Source organism: Aethalodelphis obliquidens, unplaced genomic scaffold (genome assembly GCF_003676395.1).
Source record: "Aethalodelphis obliquidens isolate GAN/ISIS:26980383/991018 unplaced genomic scaffold, ASM367639v1 scaffold28, whole genome shotgun sequence".
Taxonomy (NCBI): Eukaryota; Metazoa; Chordata; class Mammalia; order Artiodactyla; family Delphinidae; genus Aethalodelphis; species Aethalodelphis obliquidens.
This window is the reverse complement of record NW_020837972.1, coordinates 7,825,248-7,842,562: the sequence shown is the minus strand read 5'-3', so window position 1 is coordinate 7,842,562 and position 17,315 is coordinate 7,825,248. Positions and strand designations below refer to the sequence as shown.

Sequence of the window (17,315 nt, the reverse complement as noted above, 5' to 3'; positions counted from 1 at the left end):
AGCCTTGAACTAAGGTCTCTGCAATTCAACTGCCAGCCAACTCACAGGTTGATTTCTGCAATTTCTTACCAACCCTCCCCCACCCCCCAAAAAAACCCTTAAGTTTCATCTGCACTGAAAATATTTATGGTCTCTTTTTTTTTTTTTTTATGGTCTCATTTTAACATCAAAGAGTGGACTGTATTAAGGAGACAAGAGCTCTGTCCAGCTCTTCTGAGTACTGGAGGGGGTTTGGCCAGACAAATAGTTATCAAACTTTTTTTTTTGGCTATAAGATCCTGACTTCAAACGTATCCTGACAAAGAAGCTCTCTTTGTAAGACGTGAAATCAGGTACATTTATTCCTTCAACAAGGATTTGTCAAGTTTCCTTCATGACAGGCACTGAGGACACAATAGTGGCTTTTGGTAGAAGAGGACTGAATGAATAATGATGAAAGTGTATTTCTTTCACCTCCCTCAAGAAAAAAATGACAAAACCCATGAAAATTGTAAACTCTTTTAGTGTTTCAGGGCACAATTCTAGTTGTGATCCTTAGCCCTCTAATTTGGGCCTTGGCTTTTGGCCCCAGACTTAGTCCTAGGCTGAAAGATGGACTTGGGTACAGCTAGGAAGTTTTCTGGTTCAAATCATCATTGGGTTCTAATGATTCATTATCCCTTTGGTAGGCAGCACTGGCAGAGAAGCCACAGATACACTTCAAAACTGAGTTTCAGTGCTGGTTTTCCTTAACCACATACTACAGAGCCAAGAAAAATTAGTAGGAGTTAAGCAAAAAGTACAGACTAAATACCTCTGGGAGAAGGCCTGAAGCAGCCCCAAAGGAAAGCTGCAATAAAGTGACAGAAGCTTGTTTCTTTCACTCTGAGACTGGTCACATCAGAACATGAGTCCAAGGCGCACAGCCTTAGGAGGAGATGTTGTGCTGGTCTCACTAACCACATTATCCTTCGGCTCCAGCCTTTTGACAGGATGTGACTGGTTCACACTCCAGGATCTTAAAGGAGTTACAGTTTGAAGCCAGAATGAATGGCTACAATGCCTGATGTTAGATTTTCATAAGTCACCTTCTGAAAACCTGCATCTTCTATCATCTCCTTGAACTCCTCCTAAAACACAAAGAAGGATACAGCAAAAATCGCCTGGATTTCAACTGTAGGGCCTTTGTTGTAAGCTATAGAAGTTTTTTACCTGAGATGGGAACTGTCGGATACTTTCTACAAGGTATTGATAGGACTTCCAATCTCCTGCAATGACCTCTCCCAGGACAGGAATGACCTGGAAGCTATATACATCATAGAGCCTAAACAAAAAGGCAAAAGATTAAGATTAGAACGTGACCATTAATAAGCAAGAAGGTCTAAGCCTGGGATTATAAACTCAAATGCCTATAAGGGTCAAGCAAGTACCTGAAATAAGTGAAGTGGGCCAGGTGCAGAAGCCTAGGGAGTAGTGAAGGTGTGGTGACAGGCACAGTTAGGAAGTACCAGAAAAGTGGAGAAAGGGCAGTTACTACTCAGCCCTGACTATTGCCATGTGGGAATATGGGCTTAACCAGGGTTGCCATATATCTGATTTCTCAAGTGAAGCTGGAAATCTAGATTTTTATGTAAAATTTCCTGATTTTAAAATATGGACATCTAAGTCAATTTTTAAAATACCATGAGTCAAACAAAATACATACGTGGGCCCACTTGAGTCTCTGGTTTGAGACCCTTCTAGCCTAGGTGTTGTCATTCAGACCTCAGAGGTGGCACTGTCCCTCAGGGACTCTGGGACACTGAACTATGAGGTTCATGCTTGTAGCTTACTGGCTATTTTCTTTCCACTTTGGGATGGGAAACCCTTGGCTAGATGATGAAAATCAAGCCCTGTTAACAATACCAACCTGGATACGAGCGGATTGTTTACTTGGCTGAACTCCAGACAGAGAAACCGTCCTCCTGGCTTCAGGACCCGATGGGCTTCCTGGAGCGCCTGAGCAAGACAGGAACGACAGAACACACTCGTCAGCAGCCCTCATTCAGCTCTGGGAGGCTGAGGCGGCGTCAGCTTCTATGGGCATTATAAAAGTGATTTCCCACAGATCCCGTGTTCACTCTCAGCTGGGAAGCTGTAACAGCAGAAATAGGCATTCTGCTGCCCGTGACTAGAGAAGGTTACTTGGAGTAATCTAAACTGACTCAGATTGGTACAACGCCCCACAGGCGGCAATTTTTGAATTACTTCTCAAAATCACAATGGATATTCCTTTTTGATCCAGCAATTTTACTTCAAATAATCTATCTTACAGAAATGTTTCTATTGTGGAAACGACATGGGTTATTCATTATGGCACGATTTGAACAGCACCAAGATTAGAAGCATCTTAACCATTAATGAGAGACTGGCTAAATTACAGAATATATACACAAAGGGAATCTATGCAGCTATTAAAAAAAGGAAGAGCCAGTGTTCTTTATGTGCTGACATGCAAAAGTCTGCAGGTATATAGATATATAGATATATAGATTTTTTTTTTTGCGGTACGCGGATCTCTCACTGCTGTGGCCTCTCCCGCCGCGGAGCACAGGGTCCGGACGCGCAGGCTCAGCGGCCATGGCTCACGGGCCCAGCCACTCCGCGGCATGTGGGATCCTCCCGGACCGGAGCGCGAACCCGTGTCCCCTGCATCGGCAGGCGGACTCTCAACCACTGTGCCACCAGGGAAGCCCTGCAGGTATATTTTTAAGGGAAAAAAAAGCAATGGGCAAAATGTTTCATATGCTAATATTTGTACAAAAAAAGAAAGAAAATAAATACACTTAATATGCACAAGACATCTTTGCAAAGCTACATTAAGAAATTGGTGACTGCAGGGGGAAGAGGCACTGAATGGCTGGGACACAAGGTGAAGACTTTTACTGATATATCCGTTTGTGCCTTTTGAACTTTGAATCTACTAAAATTTATTATTTTTTTTTAATTTAAAAGGAATAATAAACTGGCTACAGACATAGGACAGGTCATAAAAATGAAGCTAAAGTACACCATAAAGGATGTCCCACCCAAAGCAGGCAACTAGGCAACTGGAGTCCACATTACAGAAATGAAATGGGGTGCCTTGCTTACCATCTTCAAATGTTTGGACAGAATGTTCAAGCAGAAATAAAGAAGAGCTGCATCAGATTAAGAGCTGAACATTTCCCTTCTTCCTACAGAGGAACCATGAATCTAGCTACCTTCTGCCAAAATAGGGTTTGAGTGCCTTTTTCTCTGTCAGCCTTGGAAATCCCTCTGATCTGCAGTGTCAGAGTCAGGTGGTTTCACAAGCAGGAGGAAGCAGATGAAATGAGAGAGCAAGACTGACAGTCTCAAAAATGTAAATACTGGGATTTCTCTGGTGGTCCAGTGGTTAAGAATCCGCCTTCCAATGCAGGGGACGCGGGTTTGATCCCTGGTTGGGGAACTAAGATCCCACATGCCACAGGGCAACTAAGACCACGCACTCTAGAGCCCGCATGTCACAACTAGAGAGAAGCCCGCCGCCGCAACTAAGACCTGATGCGGCCAAATAAATAATTTTTTTTTTAAGGATGTAAATACCAACCCAAGCAACAAAGGCTTCTGTGGGGATCTGCTCTGTGGTTTTTTTTCAATTTTGTGGGCAGGAAAATGGGCAATTTAAAGGATTAAGACCTCTAAGCCTGAAACATTCAACTCAGGAGCTGAGCCCAGAGAAGACTCTCTCCCTTTCCTCATTCACCGTGGAGCCACTCCAGGAGAACTAATATCCTGAGTCACGCAAGCGGATGCAGCCATTCATTACCTGATCAATGTGTGTGACATTCCGGATCCCAAAGGCAATGGTGTAAACATCAAATTTGTCATCATCAAAGGGCAGTTCTTCAGCGTCTCCCACTACCCAAGCAAGTCCTGAAAGAGAAAAGCAGTTCTGGCCTCAGTCTGGACAACTGTCTCCTCTGCACCCAGTGAACTGTCAAACCTGAGGAGGGGGTCATGGGAAACCCTGAATTTTCAGTAGGCCAGACAGAACTGTGGGTACCGTGGACACCCTGTTTGCGGCTGGCTTGTGAAGTGGGGACAGTCCTGTGGCAATTAGCCCTTAAACCTGTGGAATCTGAGCTAACTCTGGGTAATTAGTGTCAGAACTGAACTAAATTGTTGGACAGCTGGTTGACATTGGAGAACTGGAGAGCTGTTTGGTGCTGGGCAAACATCACACATGTGGTATCTGAAGTGGTGTCAGAAAATACACACCTGCCTTCTCCAGTGGATTCCTGGCCACCGTATTCACAGTGTCCTCCAGTCCTGAGAATGTGAAGCTGGCGCCCTTGAAGTTTAGCAGGAAGTCCCCCCAAGGTTCTCAGAGTAGACACTGGTTACTTAGTTATGCCTTACCCTTAAGCAATTTTTATCCAACTAGGTGTTTTGTGTAAAGCACTGTGGTTAAGAGCCCAGGTCCTGGGGTTGCCTGTGTTCTAATTCCAGCTTCCCCATTTATTAGCCATATAATCTTTAATAAACTACTTTGTTTCCTCATCTGTAAAATGGAGTCAATAATAGTACCTACTTCAGACAGTCATTGGAAGTATTCTAAGTACGTAATTTAGTATAATTATATTGGTTCTACTGGAGTCATAGAGAAGCAAAGTGTCTTGACTGCAAATCTGGTCATGAATTCAGAAAACACCCAAGGGAGCTCCCCATCAGGGTAGCTATGTCCTCTGAGGATCCTGATTTGGCTTTAATATTATTCAACTTGCAGTGAATCAGACATAAAGTATGATATAGGGACTTCCCTGGTGGTGTAGTGGTTAAGAATCCGCCTGCCAATGCAGGGGACAAGGTTCGAGCCCTGGTCTGGGAAGATCCCACATGCCACGGAGCCATTAAGCCTGTGAACCACAACTACTGAGCCTGTGCTCTAGAGCCCGTGAACCACAACTACTGAAGCCTGTGTGCCACAACTACTGAAGCCCGTGCGCCTAGAGCCCGTGTTCCACAACAAGAGAAACAACCGCAATGAGAAGCCCGTGCACTGCAATGAAGAGTAGCCGACGCTCACTGCAACTAGAGAAAGCCCGCGCGCAGCAACAAAGACCCAATGCAGCCATAAATAAATAAATACATTTAAAATAAAATAAAACACTTGGCTTCCTTAAATAAATAAATAAATTAAATAAAAGCACTGTCACGTTCGGTGTCTCAATGGAACTTAAAAAAAAAAAAGTATGATATAGAAGGAAGGCACTATAGGGGAAGGTAAATGGAAATAACCCTCCTGGAAAGCATGCCAGCAGTATTTAACAAGAGCCTTAGTAATAAGTATATCCTTTGACCCAGCTATTTGAATTTTAGGAGGAGGACATTAATGACATCATCATCAAAGCTACTGCTTACTAAGCCCATGATGGCAGGGTCTGTTTTATCACTTTACATACACTATCTTCTCACATCCTCATACCGACTCTGAGACAGCCGTACTATCATCTTCATGTTTCAGGTGAACAAAATTGAGTATCAGAAAGATTGAAGTACCTTGCCTAAGGTCACACAGATGGATTAGAACTCAGTAAGTTTTATTCCAGAGCCTGTGTTTTTAACAGTTATGGGATAGTACCTCCTACTGTGAGAAGGGTTATTATTTTCTACATTTTATAGATAAGGTAATTGAGATCTAGAGAGCCTGAACACTTGTCCAAATATATTGTCAGTAAAAAGAAAATAATGATGCATGCAAAAATTTACAAATAAGGATGTCACAACATTGTGCTACGTGCAAAAACATCAGAAAAAAATGAAAGATCAACTAGTTACATAAATTGGTTATGCAAATCATAAAACATCCATATGAGAGAATATCATAAAAAATGATTTTAAGGAAATTTTTTTTTTTTTTTGGCCGCACCATGCAGCTTGTGGGATATTAGTTCCTTGACCGTGGATCGAACCTGAGCCCTCAGCAGTTAGAGTGTGGAGTCCTAATCACTGGACCGCCAGGGAATTCCCAGGAGTTTTTAATAACATGGGAAAATCTCATGATACAATGCTGAATTAAATAAAGCAGGATACTAAATTATATACATAAGATGTTCTCAATTTTATAAAAAGAACATGATTAGGAAAAAGCTAGGAAGGAAATATATTGAGGGTCATCTCTGGATGCTGAAACTCTGGTTAATATTTACTTCTTAATACCTTTTCAAATTTTTGATTTCTAATATCCAAAATTTTCCCAAATATATCACTTTTATAAACCATCAAATAATCTTTTTAAGGTTCCTGCCCTCCAAGCTTCCATTTTGGGAGGAAGTGCTACATGTAAGTAAAACACATAATAGTACTACACACAAAAAATGCCTTTACACATTAATTTTTTAAACTATTAAATCATTTCTAGGATCTTCCTACTTAGTTTCAAATTTTTTTTGCATGATATTTTTTGCAAAGGCATTATTATTGGAGATTGATAAAGCAAGGAGGAAAGATAAAACCATACTATGCAGCATGTAATGATTCCTATGCAGGTGGATTTCTTGGCTGTTAGGAGAGCCTGAAGGGCAAGCTGTGCTATGGAAGAGATGATTCAAGAGGTGGAACATTACCCATCATTTCCATCTTTGTTCTCCAGTCTTCGTGGCTAAGCACCAGAGAGAAGGGAAACACGTTTCTCAGTAGGAGTAAGAACACGGTGCCTTTGTCTAGAAACACTAGTGATTGTCAGCCTTCTGATCAGTGTTGATGGTTAACAAAAGAGCCCTTCATTTGGGGGGCCAAGTGGGCTGCAGTTCGTCTAGGCAGCTCATTCTGCGGGTGGGAGGAGGAGGAGGAAGCAGAATTGAGCTAAAATAACCATAGACACTCATGGTGGGGGTGGGGGAGGGGAGAAGTGCTGACATGGACCCAAGGGACTTGGCTTCCTTTGCTGTGCACCGCTGCCTCTCATGGGGGCTGCCTGCAGTGCTCGGCCAGCGTGGAAGAGGGCAGTGCAGCGGCTCTGAAGAGCTGGGTAAACATGCTGCAGCTGCCAGATCAGTACTACTACTGGGGCATAAAACTGGGGGCAAAAGTATTTCAAAATATGAAAACAAACAGAAAGCCAAATGCAAAATGTATATCTCTAAGCTAGAGCAGAAACTGTCTATTTGGAGGCTGCAACAGGTTCCTGGAGATACCCAGGCATTCTCCCATTGGCTGTTGAGAGTACCGTGCTAGGGAAATTTGAGGAGTACCATTTACGGGTGATTCTTCAACTGCATCAGTTGGGCCCTCTGAGAAACCCACGATGAAATAGAGGTAGGAGGGCAAAAGGGTTTTTTTCTTTTTTGGGGGCAGGGGGTGAGAGGAGACACCTGGAAAAAATAAAAAGGAGAGGAAGCAAGGCTGTGTGGGAAAAGCCATTAGACCTACAATGGAATATTACTCAGCCATAAAAAGAAACGAAATTGAGTTATTTGCAGTGAGGTGGATGGACCTAGAGTCTGTCACACAGAGTGAAGTAAGTCAGAAAGAGAAAAACAAATGCCGTATGCTAACGCATGTATTTGGAATCAAAAAAAAAAAAAGGTACTGATGAACCTAGTGGCAGGACAGGAATAAAGACGCAGACGTAGAGAATGGACTTGAGGACACAGCGGGTGAGGGGCGAAGTGAGAGTAGCATTGACATACATATACACAACCAAATGTAAGAGAGATAGCTAGTGGGAAGCAGCAGCATAGCACAGGGAGGTCAGCTCGGTGCTTTGCGATGACCTAGAGGGGTGGGATAGGGAGGGTGGGAGGGAGCCTCAAGAGGGAATATGGGGATGTATGTGTGTACATGGCTGATTCACTTTGTTGTACAATAGAAATTAACACAGTATTGTGAAGCAATTATATTCCAATAAAGATGTATTAAAAAAATAAATAAATAAATCACAACCCCGCGCCCCCCCCCCCGCTCCCCCAAAAAACAAAGCCATTAGACCTGGATGAAGATCTGAGAAAGTCTCAGCCCACCCAGTGGCGGGGGTGGGGTGGAGGTGCTCTGGAGCAAAGACTGCCTGTGAAAAGAGCCCCACGTGGGAAATGTCCAGGCCCCAGGAGCCCCCTGGTTTGAAAGCTGAAGCAGAGCTTAGTTTTGGGAGGGGGATGAAATGGCTCAAGAACAGGGCATGGGGGTCACTGGGGAGCTGCTGGGAATTAAAAGCCAAACTTGTCTCAGTGTCCAAGAGCTGAGATCCAAAGAGTCAGCCCCCATTCCGGATCTGCCATTTAAATTGTGTTAGCTGAAGCAGATACTTAACCTCTTTGGGTTTGGGTTATCTCCCCTGTCACATGTGGCTGATAATCTAACTCCCTGGGTTGCTGAAATAATGTACATAACAGCACACATGCTGGACGCAGCCACACAAATTATCTTCCACTCCTACCTACCTGTAAGTTTTTGAAACCTGGAAAGAAAGCATTTCAGCATTGTACATATTCCATTTTATTTTATAAACATATAAACATCTCCTCTGGGTCCATTTTCTGCAGGACTTACCAGCTTTGTATCCTCGAGCACGGGCTTTCTGTTTTCCAATCTTTAGCATCTCCTTGTTGATGTCACAGACCATGACATGAGAACCGTCCAAAGAATCCTCCTCATTCTGGTACTTTTTGGCAATTTCTTCCCAGGATAAATTTTGTTGGGCCCTTAATTGCCTCTTCTCCTTTCTCTGATGCTGTGCCTGAACATAATTAAGGAACCGGAATGCAATGTCACCTGTGGGAAGCCAACAGGAGGAAAGATCAAACACAAACAAAAACAAAAACCCAGCATTTCTTAAACCCCAAAGGAGCAACAAAGGTACAGGGGTTGAGGAGTGTATGAAAATTGAATTTTGTACTCATCTCAACAGTAACTATTTTTTTAATTTTTATTTTTATTTATTTATTTTATTTATTTTTGGCTGCGTTGGGTCTTCCTGGCTGTGCGCCGGCTTTCTCTAGTTGCGGTGAACGGGGGCTACTCTTCACTGTGGTGCACAGGCTTCTCATTGCGGTGGCTTCTCTTGTTGCGGAGCACGGGCTCTAGGTGTTCAGCCTTCAGTAGTTGTGGCTAGTGGGCTCTAGAGCGCAGGCTCAGTAGCTGTGGTGCACGGGCTTAGTTGTTCCACGGCACGTGGGACCTTCGGGGACCAGGGCTTGAACCCATGTCCCCTGCATTGGCAGGCGGATTCTTAACCACTGTGCCACCAGGGAAGCCCAGTAACTTTTTATTTTAACAGTAAATTTCTAACGTCTAAGATTCTTTAAAAAACCTGGACTTCCCTGATGGCTCAGTGGTTAAGAATCCGCCTGCCAATGCAGGGGACACGGGTTCAAGCCCTGCTCCAGGATGACTCCACATGCCGCGGAGCAACTAAGCCCGTGCGCCACAGCTACTGAGGCCACGTGGCACAACTACTGAAGCCCATGCTCCACAACAAGAGAAGCCACCGCAGTGAGAAGCCCGTGCAACACAACGAAGAGTAGCCCCCACTTGCCACAACTAGAGAAAGCCTGTGCACAGCAATGAAGACCCAAAAATAAATAAATAAATTTATTTTATTAATTAATTTATATTAATTTAATTTAAAATAAATTAATTTATTTATAAATTAATTAATTATTTTTTTAAAAAAAACCTCAGGCTTCCCTGGTGGCGCAGTGGTTGGGGGTCCGCCTACTGATGCAGGGGACACGGGTTTGTGCCCCGGTCCAGGAAGATCCCACATGCTGTGGAGCGGCTGGGCCCGTGAGCCATGGCCACTGAGCCTGCGCATCCGGAGCCTGTGCTCCACAACAGGAGAGGCCACAGCAGTGAGAGGCCTGCATACCTCAAAAAAAAAAAAAAAAACCTTTAAAAAATTGCATATGTAATGCATGGACACATTCTTACTATAAGACTCAATACCTAAACATGTAGAATAAAACATGAAAGTTGCATTCTCTGTCCACACTCTCCAGACATAACAAGTGTTAAGAGCTTAGTGTGCATCCTTCTAGCCTTTTTCTAATAATTTTTATGACAGTAACATAAAGGTACAGTCACAAGCAACAGTTCCCTGCCACACCACTTCCTACTCCCGGTTCAGTTCCCCACAGACCATCCTTCCCAACTCCTTTAGCTGTTTATTCTGTTGGTTACAGCTACTTCTTTACTCACCCCCATCTCTGCTTGCTTTTATCCTCCCAATATATTTTATCACTTTTCATAATTCCTCACAGATACCTTTGTAACCTAAAGTAATAAACTAATCAATATATTTTTTTTAATTTTAACTTTTTTATTGAAGTATAGTTGATTTACAATGTTTCAAGTGTACAGCAAAGTGGTTCAGTTTTACATATATATACATTTTTTTCTTTTTCATATTCTTTTCCATTATAGGTTATTACAAGATATTGAATACAGTTCCCTGTGCTATACAGTAGGTCCTTGTTGTTTATTTTATATATAGTAGTATACATCTGTTAATCCCAATTCCAAATTTATCCCTCCACCCCAGTATTTTATTTCTTATTCCACCAACTACAGACAGTATCTCTTTTGACTCCCTTCAGCGTTCCATCATATATATATTTTTATTCCGTCAAGCCTGATAACATTTTATTTGTTCTATAGCTATGTCTTCTGTGCTTTGTTGATGGTTTGAGTCTAAAAGCTGAAAATCAAGTGTGTACATTATTGTGACCAGGTAAATATTGTTTGGGCAAAGCCAGCGCTTTCCGGGATCACATTTCCCTTTTTACAATGCGGTTTCCTTGTCTTTGTTTTGTTTTTTTCTTACACTGTAAGAAATATATCCTTAAGTTTTTCCATTTTCTCCATCCAATTCGGTATTCTCTAGTCACTTTCCTATATATTTAAATATAATTATATGTACTCATATAAAACAACTTAAAAACATAAATGGGGATCATATTATATGCATTGTATACAACTTTTCTTTTTCTTCCCACTTAATATGTCCTTGAGGCCATTCCATTGGTATTTCTAGGCTTTCCTCATTCTTTTAAATAGCTACCTAATATTTTATAGTATTGATGTATCTTAATTTAAAGCCATTTCTTTTTTAAAAAAATATATTTATTTATTTTTTGACTGTGTTGGGTCTTCGTTGCTGTGTGTGGGCTTTTCTCTTTAGTTGTGGCGAATGGGGTCTACTCTTCATTGCGGTGCACAGGCTTCTCATTGCGGTGGCTTCTCTTGTTGCGGAGCATGGGCTCTAGGCTCGTGGGCTTCACTAGTTGTGGCACGTAGGCTCAGTAGTTGTGGCACGCAGGCTCAGCAGTTGTGGCTTGCAGGTTTTAGAGTGCAGGCTTAGTAGTTGTGGCGCACAGGCTTAGTTGCTCCGCGGCATGTGGGATCTTCCCAGACCAGGGATTGAACCCGTGCCCCCTGCATTGGCAGGCAGATTCTTAACCACTGCACCACCAGGGAAGTCCCTAAAGCCATTTCTTTATTGAGGTAGAAATAGGTTATTTCCAATTTTTCACTATGACTAAAAATTATGCAGTGAGCATATTTGTAGCTCTACTTTTTCAATGTCTTTTTAAATATATGGGATTACTTTTCAATTGCATTTTCTAAATGGGCAGTTGCCAGCATGTGGTAATGTTACTGGCTGGGGTACATTGGAGATGGAAGCAGCTCTAACTGACCCCCTTCTGTAGCTATCTCTCTGTGCAAGTTTTTGTTTTTGTTTTTGTTTTCAGACTAGATGTCTGGAATTGGAACTGTGGGATCCTAGACTGTAAGCATTTTAGATTTTGATAGATTCTGCTAAACTGTCCTCCACCATACTGCCCTCTGTGCTTCCTTTTGGGTAGAGGGCCACACCAACAAAGCCACACATAAACATGTTTCAAACATGGACATTATTCTACTGTAATTTATTATTATACATTATCCTATTAGGATAGATTATGACATTATTACATTATATTACACATTGTGACATTTTTCTCTCCAAATGCCTAGTGTGTACCAAATAACAAAGGACCATGCACAAATAAATGAGCTTTTGATATCTGGTATCATAGTAGATTAGGCAGAAAAGTCTGCCTAGAAAGCTTACATAACATGATAAAAGCTCTCCCCCTTTCCCACACCAAAGAAAGAGGGAAAGTGGGATAAAGGTTAAATAGAAGGTAAAACGGTTGTTTAGATGGGGAAATACCACTAGAGTTAAAAATTGGTCGTTTTACTTTGTAATCCTCTGAATTTTAGAAAAGTGACAGGCACAAAGCTGATATTCTGTGCTTTTGACTGACATTCAGTTAAAAAAGGAAAGAATAAATCTTTCTGAGAAGTGTACTGATTGTCAATTACTATTTTCAGGCTAATGGTAGGTGAGCTAGCTCATTCTAACAAGAGACACTAATTTTTTTAAACTATTTTATTTTTATTTTTTACTTATTTATTTATTTTGACCACACTGCGAGGCTGCGGGGTCTCAGTTCCCCGACCAGGGATCTAACCTGTGCCCCCTGCAGCGGAAGTGCAGAGTCTTAACCACTGGACCGCCAGGGAAGTCCCAAGAGACACTAAGTTTTATAAAAGGAGCTTAGTGGTACCCCAGGATACAGAACTGTATGTTACCTGTGCCTCCAGCAACATCCAGCAGCTGGGTCCCCGGAAACGGGCGCATCTTCCAGAGCAGCAAATCCTTCCAAATACGGTGGATACCAAGACTCATCATATCATTCATCACATCATACTTCTTGGCCACACTTTCAAACACCTGATAGACTTCAGAGAAATACAACATGATTGGACTATTCATAAGATTAACCTGGAAAAGTCCTAAATGAAAGAGGAGAAAGCTTCCCCCCCATGAAATTAACTGTCTGCAAGGTGGAGCCAAGTCATAATGCTTGATGCCCAAATCTTCACCTTAACATTACCCCTTCTAAAAAAAGCTTAAATTACATCATGTAAGAAAGAAGTCAACCTCTTTTATGTTATCTTAGTTAGCTTTACCTAGGGCCATTACCTTGTAATAATGTCATGCACATACTTAAGTACTAAATAGGTTTCTGTTTTTCTTTTTCTTTTTTGCCACACGTCTTGGCTTGCAGGATCTTAGTTCCCTGACCAGAGATAGAACCTGCGCCCTCAGCAGTGAAAGCGCTGTGTCCTAACCACTGGACCGTCAGGGAATTCCCCAGTTTCTGTTTCTTAGAGGAAGGGGCAGGGAGGGGGTTGGAATGTTTCTAATATTATTATAATAAAAGACAACAAAATCCTTTAGGAAGACACGACAAATGGATGGGAAGACCTCAGCTCATCTCTGCCAGCATCACTGAGAAAAACCTCATGTACAATTTGGTGGGCAGATGGATGGCAGGATGTGAATCAGGGCCAAGTCACACTGTAGAGGGTCCTCATGACCCAACATAGGATTAAGGCAGAATGTGGAATCTGGGCTAGCTGAAGAGTTAAGGAATTTATTATCCAATACACTTTAAAGTACAGGCTACATTTAACTTCTTTGCACCTCAATTTCTGCCCATGAGATGAGAATATCAGCGCCAGCCCCCTACTTGCCTGCCGTAAGGCTGAATTAGGTAATGAAGGGGAGACACGTTGAGTTCCTCAGATAAAATGTGCTGCTTAGACCCAAAATATTACTGTCCTCTGCTGAATCAGCAGACTATAGAGCCCCCTCCTTTAACTCAATCTTGAATGTCTATTCTCAACCTTGGGATCCTATAAGCTTGCTTTTTGCTTTTGAACATCTTTTGGGGTACTTAGAGGGACACTAAGGCTCAACCCACTAAGTATAAGCCCTTCTTGCTTTATATGGTTCTAATATACAAGAATTTCAGTTACTGTGGTTTAGTTCAATAATGCCAGTCCTCTAGCAACATCATTCAAATCCAGTGGTATATTAACTGTGACTAATTACATAAAGTACACATTTTGCTAGTAGTTCTTCAGTCCACAAATCATACATAAATAACAGATATGCATCATGATCAGAAGCCAACAATGTCACTTCTCTTACAGTTTGTAGCTGGTTGGTCACTATACATCAGTTATTCAGTTCACATGCAGACAACAAAGCATGTAGTTGTGTTATCTTCTTATCTCAGCTGTAAATCTCTGGGGCATTTTACAAAACTAGATAACTGAAAGAGGAAACTGGCCAATGGAAATGAAAGTGCAACAAAATAATGAAAAGTGATAAACCCTGGAAGTGAAATTTGAATACATCAGTGGAGTTACAGGAGAAACATGACCATGGGAATGTTGATACTGCTGCCCCTCGAGAGGTTTTAGATATGCAGCCAGAGGAACTTTGGGAAAATGAACTTATGGATGTAAATGAGAATGTGGTTGTGATGAAAAGGTTGAAGATGTCCCAGAGAAAATGATGCCAGCAAAAAATTTCACATTAAAGGAATTCTTGGCTATATTTCATGACATTGAAAGTGAAAGGATAAAATGTTAGAAGCTGACTGAACCTTAGAAACACGTCTGGCCGTTTGCTGAGGCATGGAGAAGGTGCTCACTCCCTACTGTAAAATATATGACAAAAAGGATGCAAATACTGTTTAAACTACTCGTGGTAAATTTTTTACAAAGGACTAAAACAACTTAATTTTCAATCTTTCTAATTTTTTGTTAGATTTTAATTTAATTTTAAATTTAAAAAATTAAAAATTCTAATTGTATTAATTAAATTTAATTTTAAATGACAGTGTGCTAAATAAATATCAACTTTACTATTTTTTCATTTCCTTATATATTTATAACTGACATTAAGAGAGTTTTTGACGTTTGATAATTTTTAAAGGTTCTGGAACAATCGCAATTTTCCCCATTGATCTTTAAGATCATTGTCATGATTTCAGCTTGCATGGACATTTTTACTGTCCTGCATCATTGTGCAAAGATTGCCTGTACTTCAATCTTGGGTCCCAATCTGGAAGTCGTATTTAGCTTAGTGGGTAACTCTTCCCCCGTCATTGTGTGAAATGTTGTTTATACATTGTAAAGCACAATACAGAGGTTAAGCATTATTATTATTTTGGAAGCAACCCATGTGTATTCAAATTCCAGCTATGCCACTTATCAGCAGTTTATTCATCTATACAAACAGGATAAGAGTTCCTACCTCATACGCTTGTATTTATAAGAATTAATGTAAAATATTTTTAAAAGGTTTCAGGGCCTCAATAAAAGTTTGCTACCGTTTTACTTGGCTCCATTTATTTCACTCCACAATCAGTTATCAAGCTCCCAATGTGCATCAGGTGCTGAGGATACAGACGTGAATGAGCCACCATCCTAGCTTTCTGGGGATTCACAGTGAAATAACTGTTAATTTAAATTCAGTATTCAAAGAGTTACAAGGGCTTCCCTGGTGGCGCAGTGGTTGAGAGTCTGCCTGCCAATGCAGGCGACACGGGTTCGTGCCCCGGTCCAGGAAGATCCCACATGCCGCGGAGCGGCTGGGCCCGTGGGCCGTGGCCGCTGAGCTTGCGCGTCCAGAGCCTGTGCTCCGCAACGGGAGAGGCCACAACAGTGAGAGGCCCGCGTAGCGCAAAAAACAAAACAAAACAATCAGAGTTACAGTAGAGCTATGTATAATATTTAGTTAAGATTCAGGTGAGAGGTAATACAACGTGCTAGTCTGTAAGAGGATGGAAATTCAGTTGTAGGCTCTTTCTCTTATTTCCTGGGTGAACATAGGCCAAGTTAAGGAACCTCTCAGAGTCTCACCTTATCCATCTGTAATATGGGCATAATACCTTCCCCATTACAAATGGTACAGTTGGAGTTTTAAAAAAGTTCTTTTCCTTTCCCATGCTTATGGTGAACACAAAAAACTGCTCAAAAATATCTAACATTTACTGAGCAATTATGAAGTGCCTGGCATTATTCAAAATTCTTCAGTGTATGAAGTAATCTAATCTTCACAAGAACTCTATGAAAAAAGTTACTATTATTCCTATCGGGCAAATTTGGAAGCTGAAGCACACAGAAAATAGTTTCCTTCTTTCTTTGTATAAAAGATGGCCTATCCCTTTAGCAAGAGATTAAGAACTTGGGCTCTGTAGTCGGGCCAAACTGGGTTGGAATACTAGTTCCACCACTCACTAGCTATATTAAACTGGGCAAGTTTTTGCTTAACCTTTAAGCCTCAATTTCCTCTTACGTAACATGGGATAGCAATATTCATCATCGGGAAGTTGAAATGAGATTGTAAACAAGGTCTGCACACTGCCTGGCACATCATAAACGCTCAACTGATGGGGTTTTGTGATAATTACTTAAAAAGAGGTAGCGTCTCAGTTTGGCAGGGTTAGGCTGGGGCTACTCCTTGGAGGTCAGGACTGCAGAAGATAAAGAAGATAATGCATCAGAGCCGACAGGACGTTAAATCAACTCTTAATATGGGCGGAAGAAACTAGATCGCAGACGGTCAGATTTCCCCCCCTCCACCCTCTCACTCTTTTCACCTTTGCCCCCCTTCTCCTCTTCCGACACAGTCTCAAACCCGAAGTGCGTTTCGGTTGCCCGCTTCTCTTGGGACAAGGGCCGCGCACCCAGCGGGCCCCTGGGCCAGGAGCTACGAAGCCCGGGAAGCCTGCAGCCCAGCAACACCCGCGACGACCCACGGCAGCAGAAGCTCCATAAAACCCAGCTCCTGGGGGCCGCCATCTTGACAGTCGCGTGACCGCCGCCAGACAGGATGTCGCGTTGCCTCACTAGATGGCTGACGGCGGCCGGCCAGAGACATTATTAGCTGAAGGCGTCCTGAAACCTGATATTAAGGAGTTCTGCAGGATCCCTGGGGTTCTGAGGCTATTTAGTCTTTGAATACCCGAAATCCCTTTCTCTTTCTCTCTCCAAATTGAATATAGAATTCACCAGGAATGAGCGGACCCTAGGGAGAACCCCCAATCACTTCTCAGAGGCCACGTCTCTGCATCTTGCCAACCCGTACTACTAACTTCCAAGATATTGAGTAACTCTTGTTTTCTGGTGCAGAAGAGGGCAAACGGAGGTACAGTGTGGTAAAAGGCTAATACTACGGGTTCAATTCTCGCAATCCTTGGCGTGCATAAAGAATCACTTGGCATGATCTTAAAGTGCACATTTCCGGGCCCCAAATACCAGAGATTTCGGATCAGTAAATCTGATATGGATACTGAGAATCTATTTGACCAAACTTCTCTGGTGATTTCTATGAGAGGGATTGGCAGACCAGTCTTGAGAAACATATGCTAGACTACTCTGAATAATAAACATTGGAAAGATTGTTCGTTGGTCTTTCCATTTTATGGACC

The 17,315-nt window shown here is 42.1% G+C and overlaps 1 protein-coding gene across 2 annotated transcripts; it reads right to left on the bottom strand.

Moving 5' to 3' along the window:
• Positions 1 to 316: 316 nt before the first annotated feature.
• COQ5 (coenzyme Q5, methyltransferase) lies at positions 317 to 16,723 on the bottom strand. 2 transcript variants are annotated; one of them, XM_027124560.1, is made up of 8 exons: positions 16,485 to 16,701; positions 12,616 to 12,765; positions 8,530 to 8,751; positions 7,236 to 7,355; positions 3,809 to 3,915; positions 1,889 to 1,977; positions 1,192 to 1,303; positions 317 to 1,109 (listed from the first exon to the last, which is right to left on the bottom strand). In XM_027124560.1, the coding sequence occupies exons 1-8, from the start codon at positions 16,684 to 16,686 to the stop codon at positions 1,008 to 1,010; spliced, it is 1,104 nt and encodes a 367-aa protein (XP_026980361.1). In that variant the 5' UTR covers positions 16,687 to 16,701; the 3' UTR covers positions 317 to 1,007. The 2 variants fall into 2 exon arrangements, with proteins under 2 accessions (XP_026980361.1, XP_026980362.1); XM_027124561.1 differs by lacking the exon at positions 7,236 to 7,355 and having other exon boundaries at positions 16,485 to 16,723.
• Positions 16,724 to 17,315: the final 592 nt, after the last annotated feature.

Coding starts and splice junctions, on each gene's coding strand:
- COQ5 (XM_027124560.1), bottom strand. CDS start 16,686: ATGGCGGCCCCCAGGAGCTGGGTTTTATGGAGCTTCTGCTGCCGTGGG. Junction 12,766..16,484: donor AGAGGAGAAGGGGGGCAAAG/GTGAAAAGAGTG, acceptor ATTTCTCTGAAG/TCTATCAGGTGTTTGAAAGT. Junction 3,916..7,235: donor TGAAGAATCACCCGTAAATG/GTACTCCTCAAA, acceptor TTTCTCTTTCAG/GACTTGCTTGGGTAGTGGGA.